Below are 27,850 nucleotides of genomic sequence, written 5' to 3'. Positions count from 1 at the left end.
GCTTCGAGCACCCCAAAACCCGCCTCCCTCCTCTGCTCGGCGCCCTGGTCTCAGAGCGGTCTCCCAGGCCGCCTCCAGTCGGCGGATTTTGAAAAGGGGGTGGGGAGTAGAGAGAAAGACGACCAGTCTCAACCTCAGCGTCCCCACCCCCCTTCTCCGCGCGAGGTAAATCAAATGCAACAAAGTGAAAGTCATCGAGTGTAGTGGCTTCAACAGCTTCTCAGGCTGAAGGAGCCACTCATAGATTTGGGCGAGCGAGGGGGGCTTGTTCCCTTCGCCTTGGCATTTTCTAAAGTCACTTTTCCTCCCAAAGCCAGAAGGCTGCGGCCCCTGATTCAGACAGCGCGCGAGGCCAGGAGAGAGGCCCGGGAGAGGGCGGGCGACCTCGGACTTCGGGTCGACAGCTCGAAGGCCCGAGGCCAAGCGCTCCCGCCCCAGCCCGGGATCCGAGGCGCGGGGCCTGGTCGGTCCGCCCGGGCTAGGCCTGTTCGGGGAGCCTCTTCAGCGGCCCGGGCACCCCTAGTCCCCCGCCCGGAAGGGAAGCGCTGGTGAGGGAGCAAGCGGCCTGGCCGGGGTCCTTGCCCCAGACCTCAGGCCCGGCGCAGGGCGACAAAGTAAGACAAACGGGAGGGTCGGGCTTGGTTTTTTTAAACACAGGATTTTTATTAAAATTCTTGTTTAAAAAATCGAAAGCTTTCAGCGCCCGGCGCTCTTGGGGAACCGCACGGAACCGCTGAGCTCCAAGTTCCAGGGCTCAGGACCCGGAGGGGGGCAGGGGGCTTCTCGCCTACACATTTTTTTTCCTTTTTCATATTTGAGAAATGTCTGCACTGAACAAAATATAAAAGGAAAAGAAAACAGGGGTACCCAAACATAAGCAAACCAAACAAACCACAAAGAAAAGAATTGGGCCCCGTGGGGGAACAGGCCCGGACTGAAGATCATTTTGGCAACAATCACCACCGATATTTACAACGAAAAGCGAAATCTGCCACCAGTCGTCAGAACGTTTACATGGCCATAAATATTTAGCATTTTCTTATTTTAAAAAAGGAGAAAAAATCTCTATATTTTTAAAGTGTTCTCCACTTGCTTTAGAAGAAGACGGCTGACAATATCGCTACTCACACAAACATATTTTACAAAATTCACAAAAGCCGGACGGGGGGATGTGTTGGTCTTTTTCTCGTTCTCAAGTGAGGACGTTAACGCTGGGACGATTTCGTCCCCCCGCGGAGAGGCAAAGAAGCGAAGCTGAGCAAACATTCTGTAAACACGGCTTATAGTTCAGCCCTCTCCAAAGGTTCAGAAGGAGAGAGGGATGGGGCAGAGCTGGAATCTGTCACTCCAGGGAGGCTCAGGCAACCTCCCGGCGCCTCCCCAACGGAGCCAAGAGTCAACTCGACTCCATAATAATAATTATAATAATAATAATAGCCACCGTAAGGACCGAGTCCTCCTCGCTGCCGCCGCCGCCGGGGTGGGGCCTGAGCCTAGGGCCGCGAGTCTCGGAGGGGCGGCGCTCACCAAGTCCACTGCTGGGCCTGGACCAGCGGGTGTGCTGTCGGGTACTGGGGGGTGCTGGCGGAGCTGTACTGGGCGTTGTACTGCATGTGCTGCAGAGACTGCGCGCTGTAGGCCGAAAAGGGGATGCCCGCCTGGAAAGTGGCGGCTGCCAGGTCCTGGGCTTTGAGCGCGTGGCACGGTTTGCCGTCCCTGACCAAAACGGGCACGGCCACACGGCGCGGCGAGGGTAGGGGCGTCACCTCCATACCTTTCTCGGCCCGGGCGCGCTTCATCTTGTAGCGGTGGTTCTGGAACCAGATCTTGACCTGCGTGGGCGTGAGGCGGATGAGGCTGGCCAGGTGCTCCCGCTCGGGCGCTGACAGGTACCGCTGCTGCCGGAAGCGCCGCTCCAGCTCATAGGTCTGCGCCTTGGAGAAAAGCACCCGCCGCTTCCGCTTCTTGCCCGCGTCCCCCCCGCCGCCCGGGGTCTCCTTGTCATTGTCCGGTGACTCGTCGGCCGAGGGCTCCGGGGACTTGGAGCTTGAGTCCTGGGGCGCGCGCCGGCCGCCAGCCCGTGCACTGGGGGAGAGAGAAGCGCGTCAGGCGCCTGGAGGCCGCGCGCCGGCAGGGCCAGACTCTGCGCGCCCCGGATCCTCCGTGCGCCTTCGGCCCTTCGCGCCCCGCAGCCCGGCCCCACTGCCTTCGCCTTGGCCCCCGCCCTGCTCCATGCGCAACAAAACCGTTGGTTTCCCCCATAGGAAAGAGGAGAAACGACAGGAATGGGGGTTCTGGGCTCGCGTTTCTAGGGGTTCGCACAGTGTGGGTGCGTATTTGGGGGGGAGTGGCGCGCAGAGAAGATCATTGCGGGTTAAGGGCTCCGGCCCCCTTAAGCAGTTTCCTCTCCGGAGGGACGTGGGCAGATTTTTAAAAGAAAAACCCCACAATCCCGGCATTGATCGGCTCGGCCATTTAAGGCAGGTTTTTGGGGGCTTTCGTTTTTGCTTTCGGACTTTCTCGACACCCTCCGCACCGCACAAAGCGTCCTCTATGATCGTGCAGGGGGCAGGGTGAGCTATTTATACCCAAGCTACCGGGAGCCTCCCCCACCCTCTACCCGTACCCCGAGGCTTGCTGGCTCGCTCCAGTGCTCCAGGCCAGTCCCTCCTGGCTGTCGGGGTAGGGTGTGTGTGTGTGGGGGGGTGGTTTCCGACCGGAGCCATCAGTCCTGGGTTGACATCTGTAAGCAGCCCTTGGGAGGTATTCCCCTCCCCCTCTTTTTACTAATTTCTTGCTTTGAAAAAATATCTGAGACCACGTCTTTTTCCGGTGGGGGGGGGGATGAAGAGGAGGAAAGAGTTAGGGCATCATTAACAAGTGTTAAAAATCTTTCCAGAGGAGCAGGGCGAGGGATCGAGTTTATATGGCTCCTTCCCCTTTCTCCCCCAGCGTCCAGACCCGGCTTCGGCCACAGGAAGAGAGGCGCCACGGCCGCGGCGGCCAAGTTTCGCTACTTACGGGAGTACGGGAGGCCCTCGGTGCTGGCCAGCCAGCGCGTATATGGGTTGTCGCTGCTGTCGTAGAAGGGGTTCTTCAGGGGCAGGCTCTGCACGGTGTCCAGAGTGCCCTGCCCTAGCGGCCCGGTCCTCTTGGCGGGCTCCGGCCCCTCGCTCTCCTCCTCCGGCCCTTCGGCCACCGAGCCCTCCTCGTCGTTGGTGTCCGGCAGGTCCAAGATGTCCTTGACCGAAAACCCCGTCTTTGTGTTGGTCAGCGACATGGCTCGGGACCCCGCAATTTATGCCGCAAAGTTGTAGCTTCACTTGGTCAATTCGTGGCGCTCCCCAGTTGGGGCGGGGAGGGGGTATGGGGGGAGGGATGGGGGAGGGGAGGAGTGGGGTGGGCTTTAATTATTGAGATAATTATTATTTTAAAAAAGAGAAAGAAACTCTGAGGAAGGGGGGGGGCAAAAGCCCAAACGCAGCGCCTGTATCTTCTCTGAAACCACGCGGAAATGGACGCAGGGAATGGGCGGCCTGCGCGCCGAGCGCTGCGGGCCGGGCCCTAGTTTGTAACTCCAGGAGGGGTGCCAAGGAGGCGTCAGCTCGGGCTCCGGCGGCCGCTCGGCGCGCGGTGGCGGCTGGTGGCGAGGAAAAAATGGGCCATTGCCCGAGCGATCAGTCCATATAAGGCTGGGCTCCACTCACGAACCTGGGGGGGGGGGGAGAAGAGGGGGAGAAAGAGGGAGGGAAAGAGAGAGGGAGGGAGGGGGAGCGAGAGAAGGGTGGAAAAAAGGGGGGGAGACATTAAAACGCAAAGGTTGGACACGTGTGGGCGGGTCTTGGGAGTCAAGTGGATGAAGACAGTATTTGCAGATGTGAAATTGTGGGTTTTGGGGAGCTCCGCGCTCCCAGCCAACGGCCCTCTAGAGCAAGATGAGAGGTGTAACGTGTCAATTAATTGCAAAGACGGGGCGAGCCTTTTTTACCCAGTATTTACATACAAAGGACCACCGCGTCGCTCGCGAGTCCACACACTTGAAAAGGCCGTTTTAACAAATTGCATCTTTAAGAAGCAGGGGTGGAGGAGAGAAAACAAAACAGAAACCAAGAGGAGCAAAAAAAAAAAAAAAAAAATTCCTCCTTAACATTCACCGGTTCCTACCTCCCCCCCCCCGTGCGCCCGCCCCCAGCAAGCCGGAAAATTGGCGATTTGTGGCGCCTTTGGAAAAGGGGGAGGGGGCGAAGGCTGAGCCGCGGAAATCTCTCCTCCTCATCGCTGGTGGTTCCCTAAACAAGATCCGGTTCAAATGGCAAGAGCCCAACTTCTGTAAGCCTCCTAGGTCAATATTTTGGTTGAGGCTTAAGGATGAGTACTAGAAATGACAAGGCAAGTAATTGATTCTAGTTAACGCCGAAAGAGCCCGAAACCCAGGAGAGGGATCGGCTCGGGGCCGGCCGGAGCCACCACCAAACGACCCCACCCCCCCCAGCCACCCTTTATTTGCTAAAGACTTATTTATTTCCTTCACTCCGCCTCTCTCTCCCCAACCCCCTTCCATTTCTAAGCCTCCGGGAAGGACTGCGCAGTTCACTTGCTGCTTTGCGGGCGGCCCAGGGAGCCGGGGGGGGGGGGGGGGGGGGGGGGGGGGGGGGGGGGGGGGGGGGGGGGGGGGGGGGGGGGGGGGGGGGGGGGGGGGGGGGGGAACTAACTTGGGCCGGGTTCTGTCCGCTGCCCCGCCGCCTCTGGGCTCCGCGGGCCGCGTTCTCTGCGTGGAAGAAAGGACAGACGGCCCGGCGCCCTTCCTGCCCCTTATTATGCCTCGATCTCCAGCCCCCTCCCTCTCCAGCTTCCAGCAGCGGTGGGGCAGCAGGAAGGAAGAGGAGACGGGTGAGGGGGGACAGGGGCGCTGCATCCAGCCCGGGTTAGGACCCCGAAAGCCGCAGGGGAGGGGTGTCGCATGGCAGGCGGATGGTGCTGTGTTTTCCTCGGAGTTTTCTTTTCCCAAGCAAATCCTTAAATTTCGTCTCCTTTTGGTTGCCCCAGGGGCGCGATCGGAGCACTTGCTCCAGGCTCCCAGCTTGCATTAGGTTTGTGTGAAGTTCCCAACCTCTCACCAGCCTGGGAACTGAACTTTCCTGGGACAGCATCTTCTCCTAGACGCTGGGGAGAAGTCCAAGCTGTACTTCCCGCCCCTCTTCCCAGTTTTTTTTTGGGGGGGGTAGTGGGTGAGGGGAAAGTTTGCTACCTGATGCTCCCATCCGTCCCAGGAAAGTGCTTTGCCGGGTGGTGTTGGGGGTTGGTGGCGGGGAGGGGCAGAAGAGGCCGCGCGTCTCGCCCTCCCCCCGCCCTTAGCCGGGGCTGCCCCAGAGCCCGCAGAGCGGAGCGCGCGGGAGCGCAGTCCTCTCCGCGCACAGCTGCGGCCGCCGCCGCGCCCTGTCGCCCCCGGGTTGCCAGCGCCCGGTGAGGGCGCCTCTCCCCGAGCCGCTCAGCGGCTTTCTGCAGCCCTGGCTGCCTCACCCCCAGTATGTGACGTGGGTGACAATGGCCCAGGTTAGAGCGAGCCCCTCGTCGGCGCGTCCTGGGTGGTCGGACCCGGGCAAACACAAATACAAACCGATTGCTAAGCTGCGGACAATGAGCGAAATGTAGACAAATGTCCCGCTCCCGTTGGAAGCCTTTGTCCCCGCTCGGTTTTTGCATTTATTTCAGTGGCGAAATAATACATGATTGACGCTCTCTTTCAACGTGTCCTAACTGTTTGGAATAAATCTAAGGCTGTTCCTAGTTGTCATGGCGTTCAACCCTTTTCAATGGACTATCTCTTCATTCATTTCTGAATCCGTCCACAATATTAAGGAAACCCCTTCATGTCGACGCTCCCCATTCCTCTCTTTCTCCTCCTACTTTTTATTTTCTCCTTTCTCCCCCTCCTTCCTCTTTTTTTCCCTGCAAGAATTAGAGACTGGTTTGAATCGTGTTCCTCGAACCCATTACTTTTCGTGCTTTTTCCTTCTCTCTCTCTCTCCAGTCTCTGTCTTTCTCAGCCTCTCTCCCCATTGCCCCCCCCTTTCACGTGGGAGCTCCCTGCCCTGTACGAGGAGGGAAGTTGGTTCTCCAGGGGCGGGTGGCAGGCCAAGTTTGGAAACGGGGCAGGCTGGGCCTGCCCCAGCCATTGTTAGTCCACTACTAAATAAATAACTGGCAAGAAAAAGTTCCTCAACCCAAGCCTTGCAGAAAAGTCCCTCCTGTGGTCCCTCCCCTTATTCTTCTTGCCCAAGGGGGGAGGGTATCTTGGGGACCAGAGCAGCCTCCAGGGATGGGGAAGAGCCAGAAAGGAGTCTGGTTGGGACAGGTCAGTTCTTGGGTTGGGTGAAAAATTGTCTTTTGGCAAGAAGTGTCCCTTTTTGCATATCCTCAGAGCCATCTTTGGTGGGTGGGTGGGATCACCTCCAGATGTCTTCTTAGAGTTTGCTCAATTCCTCACCTTGGAACCACCTAGCTCCATTCACGTCTCCCTCCCTTCCCCAACATAGAGGGCCTTTCTCCCAAGATCTCATCAGCAGCTGCCCCTCCCCTCTCCCTGGGAGCCTCCTCGGTGGGCATAGCACCTGAGAGACAACTGTTTTCCTACAGAATCCAGACTCCTGGGAATTCATCACAGAGAGGGAGAGCTGACCACGGCTCCTGGAGAAGGAGGCCCCCAGGTCATTCCCAGCTCAGTTCCCCACCGTGTCTTCCCCTTGGTCTCAACTAGCCAGAGACCTTACATGCCTCAGGTCACAGAGTCCCCTTCCAGGAGCACTTGTAGGGCCACACTTTGCCTGCCAGCACAGGCCAATGCCTGGGTATCAGCTCCCTCTTCCATCTCCACCTTGCGTTTGCATTTTTCCTTCCTTCCCTTGATCTCGGGAGCCTCCGCCTTGCCTCCAGCTGGGCGCTCTGCGCCCAGCGGAGCCTGGTCCGCTGTGCTCAGGGTCTCTCTCCTGGGACCTCGCCAGTCCATTTTCCCATCGTTTCGTTGCCCGTGTGGTTCCCGCGTCCGCTTCCAAAGCGCTGACATTTGCAATTGAAAAGGCACAGGGAGACCGCTGGGAGGCTCATAATTGAAGGGGAGAAACTCTGCTTGTTAGAGGAAGATCATAAAATGCAAGTCCCCCAGGAGTGGCCTGCGGATGCTGGGAGGCCGGCGCGGGACCAGCTGGCGGCCAGGGGCAAGTCCTGTGCCAAAGCACGCTCCAGGTTCTTCCCGATTTTCATGCAGCCGGGAAGAGCCAGGGGACTAGCTCCAAATGCACCTTTCCACACAAATTAAACAGGTGATTGCATTCCGAGGACTCCTCAAGAGGTCTCTCTAGGAGCACCACAGCCCAGCCTTTTCCAGCCGGGGATCTCCTGTTCACTGAGAACCCACGTACCCAGAAAGCTCCGGACCCAACTCTGCACCCCTGCCCCATCTCTAGAGTCCTTTATTAATGTCCCCGCCATCCCCACCCTGTCAGTTCTAAACAACCAGTGTCACCTTGCACCAGTTTCAGCTCTGCCTGGATGTGCTCTAGTCTCCCTCAGCTCGGGACTCTTTAGTAAATTATCTTCAGGTTCCATCTAGCAGCCAGGAGAAGATAAAAGTCCTGGTTCCATCATGTTTGCGTTGGGACTTTAAGCTCTCTGGGCGCGAGGGAGCTCATGAGTGTTCTGCCATGGGCCTTCTGCGGCTGCAAACTTGGGGAAGAAGTTGAGATGGATGCTGGAAGTTTGATTGCAGCTTGTTCTAGGCCCTAGACAAGTCTGGCTGTCTTTGGTGTGCAACACCACCTAGCACCCCTGCCAGGGTCACCGGAGCAGCTAGAGGTTCCCTGTCCCTGGTCTTTATTCTCAACGTTGGGGTTACAGGTGCCCTACACATCTCGACGAACTCTGTATTCCTTCTTCCCACCTTTAGTATAGGTGCAAAGGGAGTTGCGGGCAGGGGGGAGGTGGAGGAGAGAAGGAAGGGAATCTTTCTCCCCGGAGTCTAGAGAGAACCTCCTTTGGGAGCCTTCTCAGGCGGCTAATCGCCTCTCCGCCGCTCTAGGTTCCGGAGGGGTTGGAAGCGCAGGCGGCTGGAGAGAGCGGCCGGGCGGGGGGCGGGGGAGTGGTGGTGGTGGTGGTGCTGAACAATCGCCGGCGGCCCAGGAGGGGAGGTGAATGTACACAGCCTAAGTGGTCCCACTCCAGGACAAGTGGCCCTCCAAGCTGGCCCAGTGTTTACCTGTTTACTTTCTCAGGTAGCTCAAACACGAGCGCCTTTTCGGAGCTCCGGAGCAGGGGGCTGCCCTGGTGCTCCCTGCGTCCCAGCTTTTCATTTTCCTCACACTGCCGCTTTACGCCCCCTGTTGGGGGGAGGGGTGAGGTTGAAACGGCAGCAAACACGGCAAGAAAGGGAGATACTTTTGGAAAGTGAGGAGAGGCCTGGGTACACCCCATGCACGGGGGCCTGGCTTGAGGTGGCGGTGGATGAAGTGGGCGTTCTGGGGTGGTATTCGGCCCCGCCCCACACCTCTCCATCTCCGTTCTGGGCTTGAGGGCCTCTCGGGAGGCGCTTCTCCTCACATCCTTCCCCTTTCGGGCTGGTGAAAGCTTGCTGGTTAGGTACGTCCTCCAGGGGAGTTTAGGGCAGAAAAAGTCCTGGGGAATGCCTTGCAGGCAGCTCCAAAGGGGGCCGGCCTTGAGGAACCCAAAGCGTCCGCAGCCCTCGGTGGCATCCCTCGCCCTCCCCACCCACAAAAGCGCCTCCAATCATTAAAAATACAAGGCCTTTCCTCTTTATTTGGAAACACTGATTTGTTTGACTTCATTGCTTTTCTTCTTTTCTTCTTTTTTGGAATGAAAAGAGGTTGAAAAGAAACCCCTTCCCTGGTACAGTATGTGGCTGAGCTCTCAGTCCCCCGCACATCCCATCTCGGATAACAACCTTCAAGTGGATTAATTTATTGTCTGGTTAGCGCCAAGGTGCAAGCGTTTGTCTTCATTCACTCCCGAAACAAAGCGCGTTGCACCTTCCTGCTCCAGCGAGGATTAGCGGCGCGGACACAAAGGTTTTGTCGGAGGGGGAAGGTTTATTTTATCGCGGGTTGGAGACTCGGAGCGTGGCGTGCACTCGAAATCAATGGGGAAGGAAAATGTCGCCCAGTCTGGTCTCTGAGCCTGGTGATAAAGACGCTCACCTTTAAGATGCTCACCGCCAAAGCGGCCCCGATTGTGGCTTCGATATCAGGTTGGGGAACAGGGGCTTCAGGAAGCGGGTGTCGGCTCTGGTGTCTGGATGAAAGAAATCGAGGAGTGTGGCCCGGGGTACCACTCCAAGCGGGGACCTTTCCCAACCAGAAAGTCAGGCTTGTCTCCGGTGGGTCCAAGCACCAACTGGCATCGCCTTCTGCTCCCAGGAGAAGGAAAGTGAGTCCTTGCAGCCTGTGTTGGGGAGGCCCAAAGCCCTGTCCGTGTGCAACTTTCTGAGGCCAGGCCACGATAGGGGCAAATCTCTGGCACAAGAGAACCAGAGATTCTGGTTCTATTGGACCAGCTGGACCAGAAAGTGGGGCTAGTGTGAACGGAAAGAAGATCTCAGTCCACTTGGGGTTCAAGTATAAGGTGAGTTTTTTTCTTTCTTTGGTTAATATTGTGTTAACCCTTAAAACTGACCCAGAAAGGGAAGAATGAGTGGGTGCCTCCCAGAAGGACAAACCTTCCAAGTCACCAGGAAGGTGTTGGGCAGATAAGTTTTCCCGGCCCAGAGAAGGAGCTCAGATTCTGTGTCTGGGGAAAACCCCTCCCCCATCTCGGTAGCCACTCTGAGAAACCATGGAGAGAAGACCCGATCTTGGCACCTGGAGCCTGGATTTCTCCTGCAATTAATTGTGGTGCAGCTAGCAGGCATCTCAGTGAACTACCTTCCCCTATCCTTTTTTCAAGGTGAAATATACAACAATTTCCCAATTATCAGCCTCAAAAAAAAAAAAAGAATGAATGAAATAAAGAAAGAAAAAGAAAAAGAAAGAAGGAAGGAAAGGCAGCTATCTCTCGAGGACATAAATTGTAATAGAAATTAGGATTTCTCTTCCTATTAATCAGCCTCATTGTGTGGGCGTAGACCCCTAGGACATATGTTAGGACTTTGATAAATGCACTTTAATGAGATCTTTGAAAATGCATCCAATAAAATAAAAGGCGAGAAAAGCCGTTTAACTTTCATGGATGTTAAATTGAACACGAAATGTGGCTCGGGGCACGCTACAAAATGGAACCGGCCTCTCTCCAATATTTTCTTTAAAAACGCGGCTCTAAGCCCCCCTTGGGCCAAATGAGCCTGTCCCAGCCAATCCATTGTCACTGGTTTATTGGGGGAACCAAACGCCACGTCCCCCCGGGGCGAACCCCTTTGCTTTATTCGTTCGCGCTGCTCTGATGATTAAATATGTTACAATGAGATTACACAGCGTCAGTGTTGCCTTCAGGAACGTTTGTCCAGCCAAGCCCGACCTTCCCCCGATAAGGGCGATTTCAATGCAGGAGATTTGGGTTTCTCAAGGAAACACGGCGCTGAAAGCATGTTCTTATCTGAATTCACTTCTTAGCACGTGACAAAATCATTACCACAAGACTTCGAACACCAAGCGGCCTCTTCTAACGGGTTAGTATTCAGCACTTAACGCTGGGTCAGGCGGGCTGATGTGAAATGTGGTCATCGCCTGCGCGGGGAAGCCAAGTTCTCGCTTGTGCCGAGAAGGGCTGGGGCCGGGCGGGACGAGGAACAGACCTGCGGGGCCCTCGGGCATTAGAGGGGGGGCGTCCTGGGGATCTCCCTCTCAGGTCTCCAATCTGAGCACCAGAGGTCCGCGACCCTCCTCCAGACGCAACGCCCCCTTTCTACCCCCCAGGGCCACCAAAGTGGAGAAAGCGCGAGAGGTGCGCCAAAGGGCTCCTTGCTCCTTGCGTTGGGGAAAGGGGTTGGGAGCCGAGGGGGCGCCCCTGGGAAACCAGGACCTCAGCAGACCCCACCGAGGCTCATTTCTGATCCTCTGGCGATCTCTACTGACGCAAATGAGAACTGTCTGGTACCTGGGCGACACCGGCCCCCTCAAAGTCCAAGCTTAGGCCGCCTCCCCTGCGACCCCCGACCACTGGTCGGGCCCCCAGCCCTGGACCTTCCTGCCTGCGACTCCCACCACTTACCCTCCTCCTGCTCCTAGACCCTCCACCTCTAGGCCCGGTTCCGCGGGAGGAGAACCCCTTTCTCCACTAGGCGCCACCTCCAAATTACCTTCCGGACTTCTGCCTCGGACTTAGCCCCCAGTCCCGAACACCCACGGCGCACAGGGGGACGCTCACCGGGCGGAGGTGGGTGCAGAGGCGCGCCCTCCCTTAGAGCAGCCAGGGCAGCCCCGGAGCATCCGGCACCCGGCAGTGGGGAGGGGGCTGGCGAGGAGCCCTGCGCGCCCTCTCCTCCTCCCACTCCCCGGCGCCGCGGCAACAGCCCCGCAGCAGTTCAAGGCGCGTCTTTATCTAGCCCTCCACCTACCCGGACCCCCCCTTCGAAGCGCCCCTCCCCCACCGCGCGTCCTCCCGGGCGGGGCTGAGAACAACACTGCGGCCCTCCTCCTCGCCTCCTCCCGGCCGCGCACCTGCCCAGCCCCCCGGGGCAGTCCCGTTTCCGCGTCCCCGCGGAAAAGCGCGCGGCGGCGGGAGCACCTGGCCTCCGCGGCAGGTAAAACTTTTCCCATCCGCGGGCGCGACGGGCGGGACCGGCCCCTCCCCCAGTGCCCCAGCCCCCCAGGACCAGCGGAATCGGAGGACTTCAGACGCCCAGCACTTGCCCACCTGCTGCTTCCGGACTCCGCGGCTAGGGGACCCAGCCGAGTAGGGCGCCGCGAGAGGGAGGGGCGCTCCAGAGGGCGCGCGGAGGACCCAAAGCCTGGCACAGCTTGGCGGGGACGGGAGTGACCCGAGACCCCTCTCCCTTGGTCCGCCGCAGGGACCGTGCCCGGAGAGCGTTCCGAACCCCAGCGGTGCGGAGGCCCGCGCCTGACAGCGAGGGGCGACGCGGGCTCCGCCGCGGCTCGCGGGCTCCGCCGGGTTCCTCGAGCCCCCCAGTACGCCGGCCCCGCGCGCTAGCAGGAGGCTTACCTGGAGTGCGGCCGCGTCGCGGGGGCCGGGGCTAGGCGAGCGCGCAGGTCCCCGGCCGCTCTTTATCCTGAGCTGCGGAGTGGCGGGCGCTCGGGCAGTGGCGCGGCGCGGCCAGCCGGCGAGCGCTCCCCCTCCCGGCCCCGGCTCCCGGCCCGGCGGCCCCACCCTCCCGGCTCTGGGTAGTGCGGCTGCAGCGCAGCCTCTGCGGAGGGGGCAGCTCCCCCGCGCCGCGCGCGCTCTGTTTGTTTTCCTTGCCGGACTGACGTGAGTCAAAATATTGGCCATATGTTCAGCGGTAATAAATTGGGTATGAGCGCAAACACACTTGGGCTTCGATGGCTCTTTCAGCTGCCACATGGCCGGCTTGGGGGAGGGGGCTGCCACCTTGCCTCGGCCCCCATCCCCCCAAACGGGCGGGTAGGTTCTCTTTCCTTAGCGCCCCTCTGAGCTGGAGATTGGGACCCCGGGACTCTCCTCTCTCTCGCTCCTCTTCGGTCCCAGCGGTGCCTTGGACCCTGCAGCGCCTGGCGAGCTTGGCTGCTGGTTAACAAGGTCGCCATCTATAAATTGCTCGGTCGCTAAGACGCCATAAAACCGAAGGGCCAGATGTGGCACGTTATTTATGTGTGAAACAGCGTTTACATTAGATACGCCGACCGAAGGCCGATAGCACGACTTCGCGGGAGGTCACAGACCTCTGGCCCTGGGCTCCAGGCTCCACCCCCAGGACGCTTTCCCCCTCCAGATTGAGGGGTGTTGGTCTTTCTGGGAAAGGGATCCAGCTCCCTGCAGCCTAGGAAGAAAGTGATTTCAGTGCACTTGTGCCAAGGTGCCACCTGTCCAGGATTAGAGGCAGCCTCTGGGATTTATTTCCGTAGTTTTTGTTTCCTTTCTTTTTTTTTCCTCACAGGGCCTGGGAGGCTGTTTTATTTTCCAGGCGGGTGATGCGTTCCATGGGACTTTGGTCTGATCAGGAAGGTGGTATTTAAAAGCTGAAGATGTTCAGCCCTGTGGAATTTGAGGGTAGGGGGCCTCCTGGCTCCCAAGGGAGGATGTTTTTGAAGGGAGCAGAGTTGGAAATGGAACAGTTCACCTGGTTGAGGGAACACCTGAGATTAGTCCTACCTCAAGCCCGACTGTGGACTCCAGTGTCAGATGTCACCCACCTTATTTAAATTAAATGGGAGCCAAGGCACTCAGACAGAGGCAATCCTGGCATTGGACATGAAATTGGAGCCGCCCTATGTGCTTCACGAGAGGGAGGTAAATACTGTGTAGTAATAGAAAACAATTGTTTTGTTTTGTCTCTTCCAGAAGGAGGCCTCGGGACTGCATGTCCCCAGACTGGTCACCTTACACTTTACTCACATGAATTCATTAAGAGTCATTGTCTCTCCTGTGCCATTATTTTACTATTTCTTGAAGTGAACCAAATTCTCTCTGTGGTTAATAAGCACTGAGCCAGGCCCCCTACCTTCCTTTTCATCTTCAAAACACCTGGGGTTCCCTGAATGACATCTTCCATCTGGCCAAGGAAAATAAGAGATGAAAATGTTGCCCTACTGCAGGGAAAAACATAAGCATTTGACTTCACTATTACAAGTTACCTTGGGTCTGTGTTCACTGGATAACTGTCCTTAGGTGGCAGTTAAGGATGGAAAAATGATGCTGTAGGAAGAGGGTGGGAGAGAAGGGGAGAATGGATATGGGGTGGGGCTGGGGAGGAGGAACCCATTCAACAGGTACAAAAAGGAGCTATAAAATGAAGCTCTTAACCTTAAGTACCAAGCACAAACAGTGCCTCTCCAGGTGTGCTCTTCTGGGTGGTAGAGTGAGCTACCAGAAGTCTTTAGTTACTGTAGAGAAATCTGGGGCCACACTCAAGCCTGTGGGAGTTGTTGATCTTGGAAAATTACTACTGCATTTCATTCTTTTTTTCTGGGATTTTAAGTCTTTATTTATGGTTAAGACCCCAAATCTAGAGTGTAATTTTGGAAAATTACTACTGCATTTCATTCATTTTTTTCTGGGATTTTAAGTCTTTGTTTATGGTTAAGACCCCATATCTAGAGTGTATAAATTACCTCCAAATGTAAACTCTGGGATCACCGATGAATAGCTTCTTTGGGTGAAAATATTGCTTCATGCCCAAAATTGGACAAGGGGATTTGAAGGCAGACCTTCACATTTGTGGTCCTTATGGGAATGGATCTCTGTCTAGGAAGTGCCCTGGAGAGAGGCTCGTGGGTTTCCCCTGCCCATATCGCTGACACCTGCTACACAGTGAACAGAGATGCACACTGTGAGCTTAGGGAGTCTGTGGGGGTCTCAGGGTGGAAAACTGAGAGATGTGAGCAAAGACTACATCAAATCAGTCTTTTTATCATTCTCCATTTAGGAAACCCTAGTTAAATATAGCAAATGTACCAGGGCATCAGCTAGGTAATAATCATAAAAATCTATTACAAAAGAGAGGTGCCTGGGTGGCTCAGTCGTTAAATGTCTGCCTTCAGCTCAGGTCATGATCCCAGAGTCCTGGGATTGGCCCGCATCAGGCTCCCTGCTCAGCGGGAAGCCTGCTTCTCCCTCTCCCACTCCCCCTGCTTGTGTTCCCTCTCTTGCTGTGTCTCTCTCTGTCAAATAAATAAATAAACTCTTAAAAAAAAAAAGGAAAACAAACAAACAATAATTACAAAAGAGATGCAGTGGGGAGCAAGATTTAAATGAAACTGTTTAGATACAACTCACTTGGCCTTTTATTGGCTTATCTAGCAATCCAGTGCTAAACTTGATACACTTAAACATCTTCAGACCTAAACAGATTCCATGCAGTGTCTTTTCTTAGTTCCATAGTCTTTTATACTAGTATTACTTCAGAGACATTGCTGTTCTATCCATGGACTAAAAATTCATGAACTTTTCACACTGGAAAAACCTTTCTCCATGAAGTTCTCCAAAGGTTATCATCAGGTTCAAGGTGCTTGGGTTGTTACCCTCTGGGAGTGAGCAGTTCTTGGTACTTACAAGTAAAAATCAACCCAAACAAAAATTTTAGACTGTTTTGAATTGAACTGGGATATAATTGCATTGTCTCAAGAAGAGTTCTACCATCGTTCTCCCAGAGAGAGTTCCTTGCTCTTTACAGCTGCCTGGGCCACTATGCAGTCCAGCCAATCAAGGAAGGCAGGTGCCTTGCTTGTGCTTCACCTGGGCATCATGCCTGGTGGCCAGGGTAGCTCCATGGATGTGAGAGATGGAGGAAAGTCAGTGACCACCATGCCTGACCATGGTGTGGGGGGGCTGTCAGGAAGCTCTGCGCATCTGCAGATATCATCAGAATACAAATGAGGTGTGGGGGAGACTCTGCAGATGGGCAATGCCCTTCCACCTGCCCTAGGCCAGTGAAAGAGTCAACCGAGCTCATCTAACGTGAAATCCTGGTCCACTTTATTTGGAAGCAGACCCACTTCTTTTCCTCCAGTGCACTCCATAGCAGAGCCAGAAGGCAGAAGGCCTGGTCTTATAAGGCTCTTGGGCCCCCAGAGGCTGAGAATGGTATCAGCTCCCTCTTCTCTCTTGCAGAGAACCTGGGTGAGCAAATGCCTCAGGACACAGATCATTTTGTTAAAGCATTGCCAGCGGCCAAGATTCCTTGGCAACCTGTGACAAATCTTTAAGAAGTAACAATCAGATGCATCTAGAGATAAAAACTAGATTAGTGGTTGCCTAGGGTTGGGGACCCTGGGGAGGCTGAAGAATGATAGCTAAAGGGTGGGAGGTTTCTTTCTGGGGTAATGACTGTGGAGAGATGGTCACACAACTCTATGATTATACTTAAAAGCCATTGACTTGTACACGTTAAATTGGGCAAATTGTATGGTATGTCTCAATCTCTTAATATCTCCATAAAGCTGTTTAAAAATACCAACAGCATCCCCCATTTTCCCCCTACTATTCTTCTTCTTTCTTCTTCTTCCTCTTCCTCATCTTCTTCTTCTTCTCCTTCTCCTCCTCCTCCTCCTTCTCCTCCTCCTCCTCCTCCTCCTCTTCTTCTTCCTCTTCCTCCTCCTCCTCCTCCTCCTCCTCTTCGTCTTTTCCATCAGGGCTAGAAGGTGCTGGACTAAAAGCTAGGAAGGAAATGGGATAAGAGTAATACTGAAAGCTATTTTTCATTCCTTGCCCCCTTTTCTGAGTATTTTCAAGCAGAAACATTGAAAAAGTACTGATGGAACATTTGTACACCCTCTACCTTGATTCAACAATTGTTAACATTTTGCCACATATGCTTTATCACTCTATGTAAAGGCATTTTCTTTGTATTAAACTATTTGGCATTAAGGCTGTAGACATCATGACACTTTTCCCCTGAGTATTTAGTATGTGTCTCCTAAGAACACACATTCTTTTTTTTAAGATTTTATGTATGTATGTATGTATGTATGTATTTATGAGAGAGAGAGACAACACAAACAAGGGGGGAGAGGCAGAGGGAGAGGGAGAAGCAGACTCCCTACTGAGCAGGGAGCCTGATGTGGGGCTTGATCCCAGGACCCTGAGATTATGACCTGAGCCAAAGGCAGAGCTTAACCAACTGGGCCACCCAGGTGCCCTAAGAACACACATTCTTCCACATAATTACAACACCATTGCCAAGCTTTAGAAAATCAGTAATAGTTCTATAACTTATCTGATATTCATTCCATACTCAAATTTCTCAAATTTTACCCAAAACAAAATGCTAATCAATTTTGCCCCAACCCAGGACCTACTCAAGGTTCACGTGCCGCTTACTGCATTTGATTTTTTTTAAAGATTTTTTTAAATGTCCTTATGCTCTTAATTTACAACAGTCCTTGTTTTTTCCTTCCTTCCTTCCCTCCTTTCTGCCATCAACTTTTTTCTTCTTCTTCCTTTTTTTTCTTCTTTCTGCCATCAACCTTTAAAGAACCCAGGCTGTTTGTAGAATATGACCCCCATTCTGGATTGGCCAGACTGTTTTCTCCTGGTGTCATTTCCCTTGCTCTCCACACAGCCATAAGCTGGATGCTAGATCTGAGGCTGGATTGGGAACATCACATATGTGGCATGTCACATTCCATCTCATTAGGAAGCTAATCCCTCTATTAGTGAGGCTAAATTTGATCACTTGGTTAAGGTGATGATCTTTAGATTGTCCCATGTGAATTAGTAAATGATTAGTAATTAATCTGAGGAATAAGAAATACTTTTGTATTTTTTCAGTATTCTTTGTCACTGTGTAAATATTCCCCATATTACCCAATAATCTCCATCCACTGGGTTTTAGAATCCATTGCTTGAATTCCATTGCTCTTCCTATGTGTACTTGCTGGCATTTTTCTGTAAAGAAGAGCTTCCTTTCCCTCGGTCCCCATCATGGACTTGTGGAATTAAAAACTTTAATATGTTACAATCAATTAACACCATTCTTTTGATGCTTGAGTTATCCAAATTTTCCATGGCAAGCAGTGTACTAGAAAGTGCTGAGGGAAAGGTCAGACATAGAAAATGCTGAGGAACTGAAAGGAGCCCATGAACCTGAAGAATTTGTGGTTCTCAGTAACCCAAGTTATCATGGAAGACTTCTGTATATATTTCTGACCAACAATGAATGGCTCATCACCAACTACAGAAAAAAGCTCATATTCCACAGTTTCAGGAAGTTCAAATGCATTTACGGATTAAAACCAATCAAAATACTCAACATAACTCAAGTATCCCAGCATTAAAACAAGACAAAAGAGATTGATTTTAAGGAATTGGTTCATGTGACTATAGAGACTGACAAATCCAGAATGTGCAGAGCGAGTTGACAAGCTGGAGACCCAGGGAAGAGCTGATGTTGCATTTCAAGTCTGAAGATCATCAGGTTGGATAATTCCTTCTTTTGTTTTTTTTTTTTAATATTTATTTATTTATTTTGGAGTGAGAGAGAGAGTGTGTGTGCATTGAGGAGGGGCAGAGGGAGAGGAGTGAGAGAAGCTCAAGCAGACTCCCCGCTGGGTGGTGGAACGAGAGGTGGGCTTGATCTCACAACCCTGAGATCATGACCTGAACCGAAATTGAGTCAGATGCCCAACTGACGAAGCCACACAGGTGCTTCTGGAGAATTCCTTCTTGTGCTGGGGAGGGATACAAATCTTTTGTTCTATTCATGCCTTCAACTGATTGGATGAGGCTCACCCACATTATGGAGGGTAATCTGCTGTACTCAAAGTCCACTGATTTAGATATTAATTTCATTCAAAAACACCATCACAGAAATAATATTCGACTACATGTCTGGGCACTGTGACCCAGCCAAACTGACACACAAAATTAATCATAACACCCCCCTAATTAACCAATGTTGACAATTCTGCCCCAGGATCATGAGTGTTTGTGGAAAGTCTTGAGCTAAGTTTCTTAGCAGCTACAGCCACACAATGCCACACAATGCTGTGTCCTCTGCCCCAAATCTTGTCCTTCCTCGTTCCTAGTATTGGCCCTGGACCACTCCCTGGTCATTCCTAGTAAATATTCTTTTTTATAACTACGACTTCTGAATCAGACACTGGATATACTTCCTATAAGATAAATACATGTGGCCAACATAATGCCATTTGCAGCCCATAAAAATATCCAGTTGTTTGTAGATGAGAGGAAAATCAAGGAACTTGTTTTGGGTAAAATGAGCCCTGTTGAGGCTGGATACACAAGATCCCTAAGTCTTTAATCCTCCTAGAGTAAACCTAGGCTTGCCGTGTACTTTGACATAGTGCAATATTGCTCATCTTGGTCTCTGATTCTCTGAAATGAATTAAGAGGCCTGCTGATATTTTTAAGGCCAGGATTGCCTTTTTTCCAAATAGGGATATTGGATTCCAAGAACCACGCAAATTTAGGGTAAGCCATGCTTTACATTGAGCTAATTCTTAGAAGAGAATGAGAGGAGCTATAAAATGCAAATCAACTACCGTTTTGCGCCACTTGAAGTAGTTACCATTTAACTTCTAGCCAGTATGGGGATTGGATCTTAATAGTACATATTTTATTGAACACTTGCTATGTCCCTGGCACTCTGCTAACATCCTTTATATGTATAATTTCATTAATTCCCACAATAACCTCATGCATTAGGGAACAGCAATTATTACCTTTATTTTAAAGATAAGGAACCTGATATTTAAGGAGTTTACACATAGATTTTGGAGTCAGAGTGCATGGACATAAATTTCTTCTCTTCCTTGTGACCTGGGGCAAATTACTTAACTTCTTTGTGCCTCATTTCCCCCCAGAGTAAAATGGAGATCATGAGAGAACCTATTCTTAGTCTGCTGTGAGAATGGGCTGAGACAGTGTACGTAAAAAACAGAGTCTGCAGGTGCCTGAATGTGTCAGGCACTCTCTAACTTCTCACTTCAATTACCATCATTATTACGAGCTCTGGTTATAGAAACACTGGGATTCCAATCTAGGTCTATCTGACCCCAGAAGCCATGCTCTTGACCATCACACATATCATGGCACATGACTTTGTCACTGAATGATAACTGGAGAAATTCTGGAGGGTGTTTCCTTACCCAGAAGGTTTTTCTCCTCCGTTCCTTTCTCTCTTAAAATTTTTCCCCTTGTAATATTTTCTTTCTCTTTAATCCATGGTCCATTCTGTTGGTGGCAATGAGGGACACTGTCTTGGCTGCTGGCATTCAAGACTAAATAAACAACAGATTCATAGATTGTTTTATTGTTTTCCAGAAACAGGATGCAACAGAAGACTGGCAGTTTGAGATGGAAGATCGTGTCACTTTCAGGTAACACTGGTTTAGAGAAGTATTGTATTTTAAGGATAAGGGAGGCCTGATTCTTTGGATCCTGGTTGGGGGGTGTATCTCCATGGTGTATTTCTCTTATGGACAGGAAGTCACTAGACAGTAATAGGACTGGGTTGAATCGAATCCTGTGGTTAAGGGGGGACAGGCTCAAGGTCGCTTAGAGGGTGAGGATGTTTAGCTTTTATCACAGTGGGTTCTCTGTAGGTTTTTTTTTTTTTTTTTTGTCATCATCAATGCTTTGTCTTACTTCTTTGTCCTGTATCTCTCCTGGGGGTTATGAGGTCCCCACTAAGGAAGGGAATGCCAAGGGAGGGCATATTGCTTGGGCTTGCACAACCTGGAGAAGAAACATTTGGCTTAGATTTTCCTTGAAAGCATCTGGCCCCACTGCAATACTGGAAGTAAAACACTTAGAATGAGACATGGGGAGTGAGTGAATTGACATTTCCTCTAATTATTCTGGATTCACGGTCACCGACTCCCTGACATGTTCACTTGTTAGGAAGAAAAGAATGAAGATAGGAAATTATACTGGGTTATACTTTCCCCATCCTGAGCACTTTCCATAGGTGATGGGTAATCCATCGGCTGAATTAGGAGGTTGCTTTCGAGCCCTCTAGGGTTTTCTTAGAGAAGTTAATATTTATCTGAAGCTGGTGAGTTTAGCTCTTTGGGAGATCTTTTGGGAAAAAAAGGTATCATGGCTGATATCACAATAAAGTCAGTGATAAGGTCTGGACAATTACAGCAGTGAAGGAAGAACAAATTACATTCGGACCCAATCACAAAATTGTCATCTAGATTATGGTTGTCAAATCTTAACCGATGCTGATGTTGCTGTTGGGGAAAGAAACAACTCATCATAAATCTCAGTGATTCTTTGACAGTTTTCAATTTCAATGGGAAGCATCATGGAAGTGAATTTGATAAAGGACTTGGCAATGAGGAAAAAGTTTCCTTTTTTCTCTTGTCAGTTTAAAGATCATCTGAGAATTTATGAATCTTGTTGGGCTTAAGATTTAAAATTGTTTGCATATGAACTTTTTATATTGTGAGGATTTCCCTTCAGAGGAAATGGTATTTTCCATTTATCCCAGGCATTCCATTCTGCATAGAGGAAACAGAATGACTCTTGCCTTGTTTCTTCTAAAATCATTCTGTTGATTAACCAACCAACCAATCAATCCATCAATTAACAAGCTCATTGGTTTTACTTAGATTTTGTATGTCTTAGTTTGCTAGGACTACAGTAACAAATATCCCAAACTAGGTGGCTTAAATGATAGAAATTTATTGTCTCACGGTTCTAGAGAGAAGTCTAAAATTAAGATGTCAGCAGGGATGGCTCCCTCTGAGGGTGGTGAGGGACGGTTCTGCTCCACGTCTTTCTCCTTGGCTTGCAGATGGCCTCCTTCTTCTGGTATCTCTTCACATTGTGTTCTCTCTGCCCGTGCCTGTCCATGTTCCCAAATTTCCCCTTTTTATAAGAAAACCAGTCATGGAATTAGGGCTCACCCTTGTGACCTCATTTTAAATTGATTACTTCTGTAAAGAACCCATCTCTAAAGAAGGCCACATTCAGAAGGTACTGTGGGTTTGGATTCCAATATACCCTTTTTTAGAGGACACGGTTCAACCTGTAATACCTGGAATGAGTTTAGGGCAGGCATGATGAAGATCGTGGAGGCTCCAAAGCCCCAAGCCATACATACCCTGTAATGCCAAAGTTTAGTCTGCGTCAAGCACCTGCCTCTAAGTATAATGGCTTTGGAGTTGGGTGTGCAGTTGATGGTGGGCATCTGACATTTGAAGTATATGACTTTTAAAAGGATGAAAATAATGTGGAATGGCATTCTCATTAGGAGAGTGGGCATGTATATATTAAATAGCTTAGGAAGAACAAGCAAGTTACCTAAGACTATTCTTTCTGCTGATGAAGCGACTATGAACTTTGTATATTTGAGCTCTGTCTACTATTGCTCTGTCACATCTTTTTTATCCACCCCTATTTTTTTAATATCGTAGCATCTAACTCTGGTAGACATCTAATTCTCACTGAATTAATGGGAGATTTTAGGCATTTCTAATAACTGTCAGTGAATATTAAGATGTAATTATAATGCCTTGATCTTTATATGACTCATGGCTTTTAGGAGCTCACAGCATACCAAGCACGGCCTCATTACTATAATCCTCTTACCATCACTTTGACCTGAGTTGCAAGTGTCACTACTTGCTTCTTAGGGGATGGAAACCCAAGGAACAAAAGAGGAACTTGTGTTGTCTAACACCACAAAGGGCAGGACTGTCCTTTTGTCACATCCTTTATTCTGAAGAGTTTTGTATTTAGCCAGATTGTCTTCCAAAGCAATCTCTACACTCTGTTTTAGCATCCCCAGTTGCTGTTTGTGTATGCTGGCTGGTGTCTGGGGCAGGAGCAGTTCTGGATGGATTGAGAAGAAAGACGACAAGATTTCTATTATAAAGCACTGTTTATTATTGGATCAATATGATCGATGTCCACCTGTCAGATCTGTAACATTATCTGGGAACCAGCAGATGGAGCTGTTACAGATAGCATTCAGAGGTTTGTTTATTCTCCCCAGCACATGTTTCCATCCTGGGGGAAATACCACTTCATTGTTAGAGCAGTAGAGTTGTTTGTAGCCAGATGTTGAACACACCTTTTCTCTTGGCCCAAGTCTGCAAAACTGGAAGTTCGTTTAGGTGGAGGGCCAAGGTTTTCATGTGGAAAAACTATGATGACGGTCTTGTACTACCTCCCAGAGGCCTCTTCACGGCAGAAACGGATGCTTACTATGCATGAAGAGAGAGTTAGATATACTGTTTTCTGAAAACCCCACACTTAGAGTCACAGAAGTATTTACATATGGTGACTAGAGGGGAAAAGAGAGACTGTGGTTGGTGATGACTTGTTTCGTAAGCACAGCATCAATATTGATAGACTCCAAAAGGGATGCACATGTAGATCATCCCTTGGGATTTGCAGGGACCATTTGTCCAGGAGAACATCCAGTACTATTTATTCCAGCCAGATGTGACAGATGCTTCTTACTTGTGTTATGGAGGGTGGAGGGGGCTTACTCTTCCCACCTTAGGCTTTGGAGGATACTCAGAAATCTTACAATTTATCCATATTCCCTGTAATATGGTGTTTCTTTCCTGGGGGAGCAACGGAAACAGCAGTTTTCAAGTACTCTATAAAAGACCACCAGCAGGGAGAGGGGGGCTGTCCACCTCTGGTACAGTCAGACATAATGAAAGGAAACTCGTTTTGGGCAGCGTGAGGACGTGGAGGTGACAAGATGTTCCAACAATGAATGCTGATAAATATTGAAATGTGTTCCTATGGCCTTTTCCTCCAGGGTGGGTAATAAATACTGATTCAGAAAATGATGTCTGAAGAATCTTGGATGGCATAAGTGTGAGACAAGGCGAAAAAGGAAACCTGTGTGGTGCTTTATCAATGATGAATCTTTAAAATCTACTTACTGTTTTTCATGAGTGAAGATGATGGGAGGTTCACCAATATCCCCTGCTTTTTGATATGCTCAGGGTTTTTTTTTTCAAAAGTTTTTTGGGGACCCAAACTGTAAATTATTAGTGGAGTTGGAACCATATATTCATTTATTCCCTTCTAGCCTACATCACTGCAATTTTAAATTTTAATAAATGCTTAAGGAATGAGGTGTTTATGGTTATAACACTTAAAACTTAATTTAGAACTAATGTGATTTTTTTTTTGGTTTCATTTGGTAGTTGGAAGTATTTCTAGAATGTATTTGTCTAAATTCTGCCAAAGTGGTCAAAGTGTACTAAAGGTAATGGAGCATTTTAAGAAGTGTTCTAGGGTTTGTAAAGCTCTGGAGTTGTCTTGTTGTAGGAAACAATAGTGTGTGGGGGTGGTCAGATGGTGCTCTATCACTAGGGGGCAGCGTGGGTTCCAACTGGAGTGGGGAGTAGATTTTCACAACCCTGCTCTGAACAACTACATCCCTTTGATGGTGGCATGTGGAGAACTGGCTGGGGTTCTGATTAGTCCAATTCCAGTCAATTAATGTTCTGCTGGAGGAAACAAACTGAAGGTTGCTGGAGTGGAGGTGGGGTGGGAGGGATGGGGTGACTGGGTGATAGACATTGGAGAGGGTATGTGCTATGGTGAGCGCTGTGAATTGTGCAAGACTGTTGAATCACAGATCTGTACCTCTGAAACAAATAATGAAATATATGTTAAGGAAAAAAAAAAGAAGATAGCAGGAGGGCAAGAACGAAGCAGGGGAAATCGGAGGGGGAGATAAACCATGAGAGATGATGGACTCTGAAAAACAAACTGAGGGTTCTAGAGGGGAGGGGGGCGGGGGATGGGTTAGCCTGGTGATGGGTATTGAGGAGGGCACGTTCTGCATGGAGCACTGGGTGTTATGAACAAACAATGAATCATGGAACACTGCACCAAAAACTAATGATGTAATGTATGGTGATTAACATAACAATAAAAAATTTAAAGAATTAATGTTCTGCTGGAGTCAGGACTATCACTTAGGATATCATTTTCCAAATGGTCTTAGAAGGAAAATGCCTTTTTCAATTTGGAGTTTTTTAGATTTTAAAATTTATTATAACATTTTCTCCAACAGATGGAAGTAAAGTGCTTTGAAGGTGGATGGCTTTTCTAATTTGTGTGAAACCCCATGTGGGTAGCACTGGGGCTATATTTACACGTATGATGTACATATATTCCTATGTGTTATATCTATATACTAGGCATGTATTATACCATACTATACGTATTGCTCTGTCTGCCTTTTTCCATTTGCCAGTATACCCTGGAGATCTTTGCCTGTCTTTCCTTCATTCTTCTTCATGGCTACATAACATTCTACCATATCAACACATCACAATTTATTTAATGTATCTCCAAGTGATGGACATTGAGTTGTTTCCCCATTTTCACTGTGTTAAGTAACACACCAAAAAAAAAAAAAAAAAGCCTTGAATGTACCAATCTTCAACCTAATAGGAGAATATTTATTTAGAATAGTTTCCTAGAAGAAGAATTTCTGAGTTAAAAGGCTTCCTTTAACATCTTTAAACATGGTGCCAATCTAAGGCATTTGTCTAAGTCTCCATCCACCTGCTAGTCAGTGAGGTAGCTCCGGGAGAAAGTGGATCTTAAAAGAGGTGGATAGTTAGATCTTCAACTGTCCCAAACATCTCTAAGTAGCATTTGAAAAGACCTGTCTTTCCCTCCTTCTCATGACAATGCCAGGCACACTTTCCCTGTCTTTGTTGCCTAGACCAGCATTTATCAACCACAGACAGTGGGTTGGGGCATCTACAGGAGAGGAAGGTAGGTGCTAACCACCATCCACACCTCCTGGCAATTGTCCTGTGATAGCCAACCCTACCGTATTTTTGCTGGTTAGATAAAAGATGGCAAGGACTTTCACTGCCCTTCCAAAGCAGTTTCTTAAGTTCTCCCCAAAAGAAGAGGATCTCAGGATGGTGGTGGTGGCTGAGATTCCATCAGGCTTATGCTCAGGTGCTGATGAGTTCTCCAGTTGTGGAGAATCCTCTGGACCAAGGGAACACGGGATGGATGTGACACTGGGGCAGGGAGCAAGGGGACTTGAGAAGATGGGCCAGACTCATATATGAGATGCTGGGAACAGTGAAGAACCCAAGGGAGAGGTATTTATTTGAAAGCAGGGGGCTTAGATAATGATACTGTGGGAAGAATCCGATTGGATTGGAGGCACCAGAAAAAAATGCCATGAGGTAAAGGAAGTGACAGTACCAGAAGACAGGCTGATGGCAATCGCATAATTAGGTGTGATCTGAGATCAATATGGTCTGTTTGGTTTGAGCTCACTTATCTGTAACTCGATTGCCGCTCCCTGTTGTCAGTTATTGGCAGGCTTTTCAACGGGGTGCGGATGTTGTTTTTGGAGTGCAGTGCAGCGTGCATGTACCTGTGTGTGTGGTTATACACACATGCATTTTCCTGGAGGATTATTTTAACGTAACATTTGTAAGTAAGTTTGGATTCTCAAAACATAGCAATGCCCAGAGAATAAAAAGTGCCTGAATGCCAACTCTGATAGGAGTGCCAGCCATCTTTGACAGCAGTCAGCTTTCCAAAACCCAAAGATATGTATAAATGGGACTTGTCGCCAGCTATGCAACAAAATAGTTAAGGGGTCCCCTCTTTCCCCTGATGTTAAAATGTTGGTAACATTATTTTTTTAATATGAAAAATACAGATATATCATGGAATAGAGGGCAAAATTTGTGTGAATTTTTTTTAAAGATTTTATTTATTTATTTGACAGAGAGAGACATAGCGAGAGCAGGAACACAAGCAGGGGGAGTGGGAGAGGGAGAAGCAGGCTTCCTGCTGAGCAAGGAGCCCGATGTGGGACTCGATCCCAGGACCCTGGAATCATGACCTGAGCCGAAGGCAGACGCTTAACGATTGAGCCACCCAGGCGCCCAATTTGTGTGAATTTTTATGATGAAACATAAGCTGTCTGGGAAGGTGTCAAACCTGCTCCTGGTTGTTTCAAACTGCAAGAACCAAAGAAACTAAAAATTTAATTTTCACATACTTTATACTCTTGATTTTCATCTTTTTTTCCATCTGGAAAGTTAGGTGGGGGTACCTAGATTACCTTTTAAAAAAAAACTACATAATCATTGAAATGCCTATCTTTGCCATTTTCAAATGAGGATATGGATGCATGTTTTATGGAATTCATTCTCCCTCACTGCATGACGTCTGCTGGCTCACACATGTTTCTTTAAAGAAAACCGGGAGAAGACCAGCCAGCCTGAGAACCCTGGAGACCTGTTGGCTCTTGAATTGTTTCTAAAGTGGGCCAGATGTTTGCTCTTGTTCCTGCTTGTCATGAAGGTGGGGATCTCTATGAAGAGCAACAACACCTAAAGGAAGGGGTTCTCTGAATGAGTCTCTGACTTCTCTGGGAAGTAGCTCCTTTCACCAGGACTAAACACAGCCCTTGGCTAGGTCTAAACTCACTCAGACTAAGTTATTTCAGGTGAAAATGGTGTGTTTGTTCTGGGCACAAACACAGATAGGTGATTCGCCATGTTCCAAAATGGCTCATCATGCCACACAACTACCTGGCACAACATCCTAGTGTCAAGCCACTCAGAAACCAAATAGAAGCCAAGACACCATGCTCCCCCTGCCCCATCTTCCTCAGTGAGCCGAGCAGAGCCACAGAACACACACACTTGGTGGGGACAGATGGTGCTCTGGTGCTATTGTTATTTTACAGTCTGGCTGAATGGCAAACTGAACTGTCACGGACAGCGTGTGGACTGCTGCAGTTAAACAAGGGATTGTGTCTCCCAACAAAAGACTCTACCATCTTGGTAGAGTCAAGTGTGACTCCTCTTCAGAGGAGGAAGGAACTTCAGAGGAATTGAGGACAGCTGAGATTTGTCAGAAACCATGATTTACATAATGACCCTTAATGGCTGACTTAAGGGCAGCACCTGCAGCGTGGGACTATTCCAGCTGCCTGTTAGGATCTTCCTGGCGGACTGCACCGTGGGCCCAGGTCTTGGGTTTCTGTTGCTTACAGCGGCCATCTGCATATGTGAAGACCATATATTTTAAAATTTATTTCCAAACTATGACTACTCTGCAAAATTGTCTGGTTGAAACAGGTCTGACTGACAAGCACGCAGCCTGTGCGTGAGAGCTTGGGAAGCAAGCTGATGAGAAGCTCCTGGCAGGTTGTATTAATTCTTAACATGCAAAGATAGCCACGTGTTGGAAGCTAATACTCCAGCAAGTCTGAAGTCTA

The 27,850-nt window shown here is 49.8% G+C and overlaps 1 protein-coding gene across 1 annotated transcript; it reads right to left on the bottom strand.

Moving 5' to 3' along the window:
- Positions 1–686: 686 nt before the first annotated feature.
- Positions 687–12,296, bottom strand: NKX2-2 (NK2 homeobox 2). The gene is given in 4 exon segments (XM_027624318.2): positions 687–2,062; positions 2,065–2,085; positions 3,022–3,711; positions 12,163–12,296. Coding segments are annotated over 3 exon segments (819 nt in total). The 5' UTR covers positions 3,281–3,711; positions 12,163–12,296; the 3' UTR covers positions 687–1,523.
- Between the last annotated feature and the right edge of the window lie 15,554 nt (positions 12,297–27,850).

This window comes from Zalophus californianus, chromosome 8 (assembly GCF_009762305.2).
Source record: "Zalophus californianus isolate mZalCal1 chromosome 8, mZalCal1.pri.v2, whole genome shotgun sequence".
NCBI classification, from domain to species: Eukaryota; Metazoa; Chordata; class Mammalia; order Carnivora; family Otariidae; genus Zalophus; species Zalophus californianus.
Note: the sequence above shows the minus strand (reverse complement) of the source record. Positions and strands in the feature narration are given on the sequence as shown.